This window comes from Mchenga conophoros, linkage group LG20, assembly GCF_057382185.1.
Source record: "Mchenga conophoros isolate Kocher_MC1m ecotype Shallow Benthic linkage group LG20, M_conophoros_male_GT1.1, whole genome shotgun sequence".
Taxonomy (NCBI): Eukaryota; Metazoa; Chordata; class Actinopteri; order Cichliformes; family Cichlidae; genus Mchenga; species Mchenga conophoros.
This window is the reverse complement of record NC_140545.1, coordinates 21817412-21828850: the sequence shown is the minus strand read 5'-3', so window position 1 is coordinate 21828850 and position 11439 is coordinate 21817412. Positions and strand designations below refer to the sequence as shown.

General features: G+C 38.2%; 1 protein-coding gene across 3 annotated transcripts in view; it reads right to left on the bottom strand.

The window, feature by feature from the left end:
- Positions 1-1952: 1952 nt before the first annotated feature.
- pacsin1a (protein kinase C and casein kinase substrate in neurons 1a) overlaps positions 1953-11439 on the bottom strand; it is a 33950-nt gene continuing 24463 nt past the window's right edge. For all 3 annotated transcript variants that reach the window (XM_085259848.1, XM_085259849.1, XM_085259847.1), the window contains exons 5-10: positions 10209-10364; positions 9692-9867; positions 7367-7487; positions 7164-7270; positions 6224-6420; positions 1953-4120 (exon numbers count right to left, since the gene is read on the bottom strand). In XM_085259848.1, coding sequence (XP_085115974.1) covers positions 4011-4120; positions 6224-6420; positions 7164-7270; positions 7367-7487; positions 9692-9867; positions 10209-10364 — 867 coding nt within the window. In that variant the 3' untranslated portion in view covers positions 1953-4010. The remainder of the gene's footprint in view (positions 4121-6223; positions 6421-7163; positions 7271-7366; positions 7488-9691; positions 9868-10208; positions 10365-11439) is intronic.

Sequence of the window (11439 nt, the reverse complement as noted above, 5' to 3'; positions counted from 1 at the left end):
GCTAGCAAGGTGTAACTAGTGAACGTATGTACAAGGAACGAAAATGTGTCTAATACTTGGTGATTTCATCATTAATCTTAAAAGGGCTTTTCCACCTGTGACAGATTTTTAAATGCTGCTTATTAACTGAAAAAAAAGAAAACGGCAGCAAATTCTTCAGCCTATATAACAGTCTATATTTATATATAACGCATATATAAATATAACTTTCTTTAAAGTCTTGGTGTTTCGTGAACATATGTGACATAGGTTGGATGATACTACTGATGACATTCAGAAATTCTCTGAATTGTCACTTTTAAAGTTAAAATAGTCGCTGCAGTGAGTTTATTTATAAAGGACCAATGAGAAGAAAAGGAGAAAAGTTTAAAATGCTTGTTTGGAGTCCAAGAATTAAAAAGATGTGCTTGAAAATCAGCATAACACATCCACAAAAGATCCACCTGAGTGTTGGACAGTCAGAGCGGCATTACTGCTCAGCTTCAGTGTAGCAGTATCAGGTCTCCTTTTCATGTATAGCATAACCAGGGCATGGCACACCTGTCTCAGGTAGATCCGGTGATCTCTCTAACGTTCCCCTAACTTCCATTCCGGGAAGTTCCCCATTAAGGTGATGAATGCAGCAATGAAGTCATTTGTCTTTAAAACATAACACTAATCTCCTTTATAATGTATCATTCTTTAATTTAAGACCTTTAGAAAAGATGAACTAAATAAATAGTTCAGTTTATTAAAAGTGGAACTTAGTGATCTTTGAAGGTAGATGCTTTCTGTTTTTCCAAGGTTCGATGTAAAAAGTGCCTAGTGGACTAAAAAAAGAACCAGTCAGTGGCTCTTTCTTTGGCCTTGGCTCTTCAAGTGCCCCTCTAGTTTTAGAATTGCGTTTTCTAATATTCCCATCCAGGTATATTTAATTCAAAGTTAGGAAATGTTTTATTATTAAACCAGTCTTGATAAATAGCACTTTTTATGTGTCAGTGATATGGCATGGTTTATTCCCATGCTCTACAATAAAAATAAATAAATTGGTAGCACGTTATAATAATGTTGCACTATTAAGCATTAGTAAGGTATTAGCAAGTGCTTCATTCATCATCATATAGCATTACTCCTCCTTAGTATGCCATTTATAAAGACAGATATAATATTATGACTACGACGATGATTCTGATTATTACTACCAGTGATGTCGTAGCAGTGGTAGCTGTAAATGATGTAACAGTAACAGATGGATAAACATATATGTATTTATAGATAGCATAATAAAGCGGAGTAATGATAAATGATGAATTAAGAACTTGCTAATACCTTGCTAATTTCTTGTAGCGTGACATTATTATAAAGTGCCACTAAATTTAATTAATGGTTTAATAACGAATAACTCCAAATCATGCTGTCTATAGACAAAAAAAACACACAGAGGCTACTTTTTTGTCAACAAACTTGTTTCCCTTTCAAACCAATATCGCAATATTGACACCATCACAACAAATTTGATTTGGGTTTTTCATCACTATCGTCATTATCTGTGATCATAATCATCTTTATGCATATTTAAATGAACTTGTTACATCAAGATGAACAGGCACTACACCAGTTAGGAGATAAAAGTACATCACTAACTATGAACATACATCTTCTAGACCGCTAATAAAGGGTTTCCACAACATGAGCTGCTGTCCCCTGTGTGCATAAGGAAGAGATCAACATAAAAAAGCATTTTACATGTACACCTTTTTACTGCCTCAACATGGTTAGGTCTCATTTTCAACTCAACACAGTTGTACAGTTACAATAGAATATAATCTTTAAATTACATCATCATATACAAATCTGACAGCGTGGGGTAACGTCACGCTTTTATTATACACTGACAATTCCATTGCAATAAAATTCATACAATATGGTACCTATTACTTAATATGTTTTCCATTGCTGTTATTTAATGAAACACATTTACATGTATAACACTACATTTTGTCTTAATAGTCAATCACTTGCATTTTTTTTGTGGTTTTTTTGTTACATTTACACAACTCATACACACTGGGTGATGGAGATGTTTTCCCTCAGAATATTAACCTGATAATGTTGATTATGCATTTGAACCTGTGTGTATTGTGTATGTATATCCTGCTTAATGCATGTGTGTTTGCACGTGTGTGGAAGTGTGTGCGCATGTGCATCGAGGATGTATGACATTTTTATGACAGGAGTCCTTTTTGCTATGCTGGACAGCTTTACTCTAAGACACAACTTGTGAGCTGGTGATGTGTTTCTCCTCATGTGTGAGACCCAAAACCTGTCAAATCCTGTTCCAGACACAAAGCTAAACACATCTGACTGCTGTTAGTCTGGTGACATTTAAACTAAGTTATAAATAGCAATCTCCAATCTAATCAGATTTAGGTGCAACTGGTAGCAAGATAACTCACTAATCCACCTTTGATAAATGCAATTCCTGCTATGATTTTAATTTAAATGGTGCAAGATTTCAAAAATAACCATGTAATGCACCCTGTAAGTCATCCTGCATGCAGTGCAGTACTTGTCATATGTATCCCCAGTATTTTGTAACATGTTTGGGTTTTTTGACAACTGAATTTTGATGGACTGTGAAGCAACTATAAGTTGATCTTCAGTGAAGCTGCTTCACACTGATATGGTAAATTATTGCACGGAGTGAAAACAGATAGTTGATGGTATTGGGTCGTTCTTTGGCTCAGCATTAAAACGGGCCACATAACTAGTGCTTTTTGCTAGGCAAGGCTTTAAATGACAGTGGAGAACAATGCTTATATGACACGCCCTCTTTCAAGCCCAAACACTAGTACATTCATGTCCTGTTGGAGAGGCTTCAATCTTCAGACAACAGTCTGTAGCACAGTAACACACTGAGATGCCTCCACTGGCCCTTCACTCTGGAAGAAAAGTCCCCAGCATATGCACTGTTCAAAACCCTCCTCTCAAACTGCAGTGGAAACCTCATGATGACTTGATCCGCCTTCACTCTGAGGGAATGCATCGCAGGTCTTTCTCGTTATCAGTAGCGGGATATAGTAAGGAATTACTGAACCAAGGATGAGAGCTTCTGTGAAAAACTGTAAATCCTTTCCATGATTTGCATGAAGATGGTTTTCTCAAAGGATTTGTGACGCTAAGAAAAACAGATGTTGAAAGCAAAACAAACCAACATAAAATCAGTTCATCAACAAGCTTTCTCTTGTGAAATTAGAAGCATGTGCATGTCCAGAAGCTTGTGATGCTAAGAAGTAATCTCTGCATTTGTAGTTGAAGTGTTGCATCAGGTTGGAGCCTAAACAAGGCTGCAGGATTCAGGGAATGCACGTCGTTGCATAGCACATGCTGCTATGCAAGTTCAGAAACAGTTAACACACGTAGCACTGCACACACTGGAAAAGAGGTTGGACCAAATCACAAAGAAAAAACAAACAAACAAACAAACAAAAAACCAAAAAGAGGATACTGTCAGTGGTACTTTTAAAACTACACAGCATTCCTGATGTGAGAATGATGGCTGACCGTACACAGCATTAAAAATGCTACACAAAATGGCATCACACTGTATATACACAATGCAGGTTAGAGAAGCTCATCTTTGTCAAATGGGTACAACTGATTATATTATCTTCCCATTTTCACAAGTGAACTCACTGCAGTTTAAATAAGCTGCATTATATTGTTAAATACAGCTACACAGACAAGCAATGTGTTCCTGCACTGTCTTGATGTTATAGTTGAGTGTGTATATACTGGAATAACTGCTGCTCCTGTTTTTAAATGTGTAAGTTCGCCCACCCCAAATGCTGGATAAAATATATTATACTGATATATTGTCTTTTAGGTTACTAAGTTTTATTTAGGCAAAACTGCTTGGCGCATCTGTTGGGCAAGGGATGTGTTGCTCTTAAGTCTCTGGCTATGTGCGGTGCAATTGGACGGGACAGTTCAAGCTGCCTCCAATGGCATATCCTTGTCCAGTAATGTGACTAGACTGGCTCGACATAATTGGCTGGGTACAGTCCCTCTCTGCCGTTGTCCAAACGACCTCTACACCAGCCTTGCTCGTCTTCATCCTCAGTCTTAGTCAGTTCATCGCCTGCAAAAGACAAATGATTCCTTAATCAGCACACTCGTACGTTTCACTTAAATCTAAAGCAGAGCTATTCATCAGAATATTTCCACATTTTCTCTTTTATTATGTATTTTGATAATAAATCACCGGAAAGAAAGAAAAAATCCTCACTCTAGTAAACATACAGTTGCAAGGTAGAACCACCCAAAAGCTCCTTTATTCTAGTTTTTTTTTTTTTTTTGCAGTTACAGTAAGCATAGTTTGTAAAATAACATTATGTTGTATAAATGAGACTTTTGAACTTTCCACCAAAACTATAAAATAGATTAAACTAAATAGGCCAGCAGCAGGTTAACTTAGCGTAGCACAACCACCAGAAACATGAATAAACAGCTAGAGTGACATCAAATGTGTGCTGTGTTGGTAACACTGGTTAGTTGTGTATTTGTGCTTTAAGGTTGTTAGGGGAAAAAAGCAAAACTGTCCGATAGATAATATGTCAAAAACCCACAACTTGTCTGTTTTTCACTTTCTTGTACAAGAATAACTTACACAGAATTTACAGCATTTATAGCATCATTTTATTTGTATATCCTCAGAGAATAAAGTACTCCTCTAGATCAAGGATGTCAAACTCATTTGACATTGTGGGCCACATGCTGCTCACCCTGATTTTAAGTCGGCTGGATCAGTGAAGCTTCCCTTTCTCTCAGTGTAACAAAGTTTAACAACACATTTAATCACTAAGATCTCTTAATATAAGAAAAGGAAATGCAGTTTCACTGTGTGTCTCAGGTTTTCTACATATTAAAGACATGTTGCTCTTGTAAATACAAGAAAACTGTCTCTTTAGGCTTAACTTGTAAGAAATAAATGTGTAAAATAAAGGGAAACATTCTGATTGCCCACCCTGTCCTGTCACAATAAAAGAGAAATGTTTTGTTTATTCAGTCACTGTAAAAACAAGCAAACTAAACTAAACTAAAACTAAATCAAGGCATAAATTACTATAGTAGTTCCCTATGGTGATTTGTTTGTCTGTTACTTAATTTCATTGGTGTAGTATGAGTAACCATAGGGACGGTCTTTATCAGTAGGAAAAGCTGTTAAAGTAATAAAAAAGGAGTTAAGATTCCGATATTTATGCCTACATTTTCCAAAACCAACCAGTGGGCCTGACTGGAGTCAGAAAAAGGTTTCAAAGATGAGTGGTTGATGTCATGTTGTTCAACTTCTGTGAACAACATGACATCAACCACTCATCTCTGAAACCTTTTTCAGGCCTAAAGAGTGTTCAACTTCTGTGAACACTCTTTGGGCCGCACAATCCAGTTTGATCCCCAAACAAATGTCAAACATCTTAAAATTATCCAGGGCAGTTTTTCTTTCTGGCAGTAAAGTGCAAAGAAAAGCAGTAACATACCATTAAAAGGTAAGGAATTTCACTGATGTCAGGTAAACAAATACTAGCAAAGAAGAAGTGTGATTCATTTTGTTTGCCTCTAAGGAAGCGACAGGAGGTGCTTTCAATGGTTTTTAAACAGAATACATACAACAGCTTGCAGGTGAACAACACAAAGAAAGTTTCTGTGCCTGAAGAGTTTGGGCAGGGGGTGGGGTGTCGCTTTGTTTGTTTCATGTCTTTATCAGGCGACAACTTGATGAACAAAGACCTTCACTCACAGTGTGGTTAAAATATGGATGCAGAGGGAGGAACAAGACAAAGATACACAGCTGTTGCGTCTTCAGTAGCTATTCTTCTGTTTATGGTTTGCCTTTAAATTGTTAGTCATGTCACTGTGAGGGCTCTAGAGCACTGTTTTGGACTAGCTTTGGAGCTTCTGTTAAGTGTTAGCAAGTCCCTGTAATTTGTTGTCCATGTGGCTATTATTGACTCATCATTGCTATTTTCTACAGAGGAAGGAACTTGAAAATACATATTAAGTCAAGCTGCTTTTGAACACCTGCATCAAGCTACAGCTTGTCATCTTATCTGAAATCTACAGCCTCAATAACATAAAATAAAAATTTAACTGCATTTTTGTTGTAGTTATTGGTACGCTTGAGCTGAATGGCATGATTATTGACAAAATCCCCAAACTATGTCACCCGGTCATGCACATGTACCTGCTTTAAAGGAGAGCTCATCCTGCTCCTGGCCTTCGTAGTCATAGAGAGCACGCACCCTTACCCCTCTCCCAGTGCTGGAATCATCTTCAAATGAATTGCCGTTCCCACCGTTCTCATTGCCTGAGTATGCAGCGGGCTGCTCATCATCAGACCACTCAGTCGAATAAGCTTGGTTCTTCTCATAGCTGCTCACACTGGAAGAGAGAGAAAAGGGAGGCTGACATTAGGATGCTTCCAAAACAAAAGACTGAAATTTAAAGGTTTTGAACAGGTCAAAACCATTAACAAACTAATTCTGCTAGCCAGTGTCAGAAATGAGCTGCTTGCCACAGACCTTCGTGACTGTCTAAAAACTATTCTGGTGTTAAGGAAAGGTGTTATGAAAAGAGTTATTGTGCATTCACAGAAAACACTGGGAACATGCATCAGGGGAGTCTAGAGAAGCTAAAACATGACACCTGACACTTGTAGCTCCATGATGGCATGCGCTATGAAAGAGTTTTGCTGGCTTTACTTTGTAGTAACGCTGTGACAATATATTGTGTATAATTAAATTTGGACTTCAGTATAAACAGTTTAAACACAGTCTTCTTCCTGAAAGGCTCAGGTGGGACGATTTAAAGTGACAGACTCTTAAACCACAGGTACACAAAACATCTTTGTGGTACTTTAGGCTGAAAACTGAAACACATACTTTATCAACATGTGAGATTAAAATTAATATGTGTTATAGTGGAAGATTATGAAGTCTAAAAATGTAAAAATCTTGAAACAGGCTGGTTTTAGCTTCCCCAATGAGATTTGTTCACAAAACATAAACATTTAAAATAAAATTAAACTGAATAAAAATAATTATTAGTCATCTTGTAATTTTATTGCTAGATTTGACTCAAAAATATGTGACCGTAAAATACACTAGCAGATCTCTTGAACTAACCTGCTACGGTCACCAGGTGGAGCCACATGGTCAGTGCTAGGAGTGGGTGGGGCTCCGTCTGGTTTCTTTTTCTTTGGAGGAGCTGAAGCCTGGTCTGGGTTGTACTCCTGGTGAGGAGAGAGAAGAGAAGCACATAAAGTAATGTAGAAAATAAAGGGGAGAGGTGTCGTACACGTTTTTTTGGTGATGGCTTGGCATTGCACCTCAAATATGGGCCAGTTCATGTGCATTCCTGGGCCGTGGTTGTTGCTGAACCACTTGAGATCCTCCTGCGTGTTTGCAGCCAAGATCGTGCGCTCCAGTTCTCTGTATATTGTGGCATAGCTGAAGAGAGGAAAATGAAACAAATAGTGACAATAAAAGTGCCAGAAGGGACCTGTGGGTTCTGCCAATTTGGCAACAGAATCACCAGTGTAGTTCAAATTCTAGGTTGAAAGAGATCTAGTGTTGGGTGACGACAGGACTAAAGTGTCTCCCTGAATTTTCTGGTAAAGCTGGGGTTCTCAACAGTGGACATATTTACTCTGAATGGCCCTGTTTTGTACCACGATGTTGGTATTTATGTTGCCACTGTTTACCCAAACCATGGCAATGTGTAATGGATTAAAAAGAGAACAATGATCCTGCAGTTTTCTTCCTCTAATTACAGGCTAAACCAGTATGTCTGGGGTCCTATTTTAACACCTGTGGATAACAAAACTACTGTGAAGACATGCATAGTTTATAATATTATTACTATCTTTTTGGGCATTTTTGTCTTTAATGCATAGTAAAGTAGTGAAGAAACACAGGGAAGCAGTGGGAGAGAGAGGGAGAAGGCATGCAGGAAAAGGCCTCGAACCAGGGCTACTGCACTCCAGCCATGTGGCACGTGGTCACCTGCTTTCCCGCTCAGCTAAAATGACACCCTATAGATTATGATAGGTTATTAACATCAGCAATTTAAACCTACTGTTAAAAAAATTGTAGATGTCTTAATTTTAAAATAAATCTTTTCACTTGTAGGCTACCGTTGTGTTTATGTCAGAATTCACTAATAAAGGCTATATTATCTTATCTTATGACATGACCGGTCTTGGACCCTAACATAACCTAACACAAAGAGGACAATGTACCAAACATAACTCAAAACATCACCCATAATAGTAAAGGTGATCAGAGAGTGCATGCACAGCCACTCTTCCTCTGTGCTATCCTCATCAGCTATCTGAGGTAAGCTTATGTTTTATTTCTAACTATTGCTTTCTGATTTCAGTAATTAGGATTGACTCCTCTTCTTAATTCCAGTTCATTTCATCTTCACACGTGTAAGTATCTGCTGGCCACTGTACAGCTGCATCCAACATGACTGTATCCATCTGAGCAGTTAGATGGAGAAGACTGAATGTTTACAGATTGCTGAGTTGACTGAAGTGGCAAATTGTCACTTCTGTCACCATCAGGGTCGACTGCTGGCTTGTAATCAGAGCAAAGGGTTTACAGCGCACCTGCAGAGAAACTAATGCTTCCCATTGTCCTTAAAGTGACTTTAACTTGCTATTTGAAAGTGTTTGGAGAAACTCATGGGCTCATATTGAATTTGAGTTGTCACTTTTGACCTCTTCTAGTCGATTAAACGCATTTAGAGAGAAGCACTGAGAACACAACCACAAGTCTCTTGGAAGCTGTCTTCATCCACAAGCATTTCCTGGCTCCTTTCTCCTCTTCTTATTGTTAACTGTCAAGACTGATAACACTTTTTGTGTTGTTCTTACTGGAAATTGCAAGTGAAAACAGTGCAGTGTGGCATTTTTTCATAAGAACAAGTGGAATTGAATGAATGACTTCATTGCAAAGTAATGGTCATAATATCTATTACATGGCAATATTTTTTTTTAAGTAAAAAAGTTCCTAATAGCTTGCTTTAGTTGGAGAGGGATTTTGTTTTTAGCATTATAGCACTGAAATAGTTGGGTTTATTTTAATTAAATAGACACTGCTCAGTGATAGACTGTAGGGCGTACTCTGTCTCTCACCCAACGACAGCTGGAGTCGGCTTTACAGCTGGGAAAGGAGTGAAAATGTTAGAATAAATCAAATCAAAGGTGAACGATTAAACCTGAAAATCACTTTTCCGTGGCTCGTGGCTTTGTTTGCTAAATGCAGAACAACAAAAAAGAAAATCTAGAATATGACAAGCATTCACTCTGGACTAAATTCAGTTTGTCAGAAATGCCACTGACTGAATCATCGGTTAATTAGCACCGAGAGTCTCAAAACTAATGAGAAACACATGCCTGGTTTGGGTGTCTGTTGAAATTAATCAGACTGCAGTGAACTGTGTCAAATGTGACACAAGACGAATCAGACTAATCGAATTTTAATTTGTATTCAGTGTGACTACTTTTGATTAAAAGTACAATTAAGTAACTATATTCTAAGCCTACTTCACATGTGCCCACACAGAATGATAGTCTATACAATGGTATACATTTCCTGCCAAACTGCACAGGTGCTTAATGTGCAACCCAACCTTCATTCTGACTAACCTTTGGTTCTCAGTGAGGTTAAGATGGCGTTTGATATCCAGCAAGGCTTCCTTAAGGAAGGTCAGCCTTTTGACTTCATGCTGCTGGCATTGGTCAAACACCTGCTCCATGCACTCCATGTACTGAGGAGTGCACTTGCTTAGCTCCTCCAGAGACTTCTCATACTTTTCTTTAGCCTGGAACAGAAACAAGAAAACACGGTGAGTCATCTACAGACAATAAACAGTGGAGAATAATCTCATATTGGGCCTTGGAGCAGCCCTGTCTGTAACTTCCTTCTGATAGACTGCCCCTTGCAAAGAGAACATTTGAACAGCAGTAGCATGGGGCTGCTCACAGAGCCAGAACTCCCCTCTTTTTGACATCAGACAGATCCAAGAATAGAAGCGAACTGTCTAAAACAGCAGTTTGAAGCCTGGCTCATAGGGATTACTTGCACACTCGTTGACCTAATTACTGGAAACCTTTGGTCAGAAAAATCAGGAAAAGCACAACAGGCCCACTTTAAGGTTATTACCTTCTGCGTATCCTGTTTGCATTTGTCCACTTTCTCGTGGAGTTTCTTCTGCTGGTCTGGTGTGACAGAAGCTTCAGTCTTGCCATTGGCCTCTCGGGCTGCAGCCAGCTTCTCCTCCTTGCAGGCCATGTGGTATGTTTTCTTAGCTGCCTCCATCTGTAGATTCAAACACGGACATTGCTAGTATCACAGATACAGAACATGATCTGATGGTTTGATTAAAGGAACACAAGAATAGAAACTATACAGTATAAAATAAAATAGGTAACTAATTTAATGTATTTGGTTAATTCTTCTATTTAGGACACTTCAAATCAGTAGTGAATGATATGTGCAATTTTCTCCAGCATGAACGCACGACCACTATTTGCTCTTCTTCATTGATTAGGAGCTCGCCTTAGGTTGTTGGTCTGGTACTTGTGCCAGGAACTGATATCAGTATACAAAGTTTCTCCCTAAGCAGGAAATCAAGACTTCATCCAGTGACGCATAGTTAATTAACTCACATAATGTTTATCCTCCTGAGACCCAGCCTATTCATTTATGTCCTCTGTAGTGGACACACAAATCATAGAAAGGTTAAACCAAAAGATACGTTTTTTCCCTCAGTTCCAGGAGGTTACTTGAAATGCTGCATGGGAATGAAAGTCATGCACAGTAGTTGAAGATTTAAAGAAAGAAATGTGCTAATATAACTACCATATATATGTCGTGTGCCACCATTTAATAAAGCAACTCTAGGACATGGTCTTCACAGATATCGTTTGGTTACCGTGACCACAACAACACATTAACACCTTTCAACCAGCGTCTGGCTAACCAGTGGATAAAAGTCCAGCATTCACTCTCTTTGATCATTTTAGCCTCCACCTATTTCTGAAGGTAATATCTGGCCCTTAACTCGCTAATGCTCTACTGCGTTCAGCATTTATTAACTTGCTCTATCTGCTATTTGAGCCTTTTCACTGATTTAAAAAAAAACTTTATTCAAACTACTAGAATAATAATGTTCCAACATCAGCTGCTGAAACTAATAGCTAAGGCTATTTTAGATTAAAGTGATCTCTTTCACTCATCTTTTATCATCGTCATGTATATTTTGTGAATATATTTATTACTTTCTGTAATCCTGTTCCATTTTATAGAAAAGGGGTTAAATAATAACTTAGTCAATAGCAAATGGTCATAAAATCCTGCTTCAATGGCTAGCAATGTCTTGCTTCCGTATTGC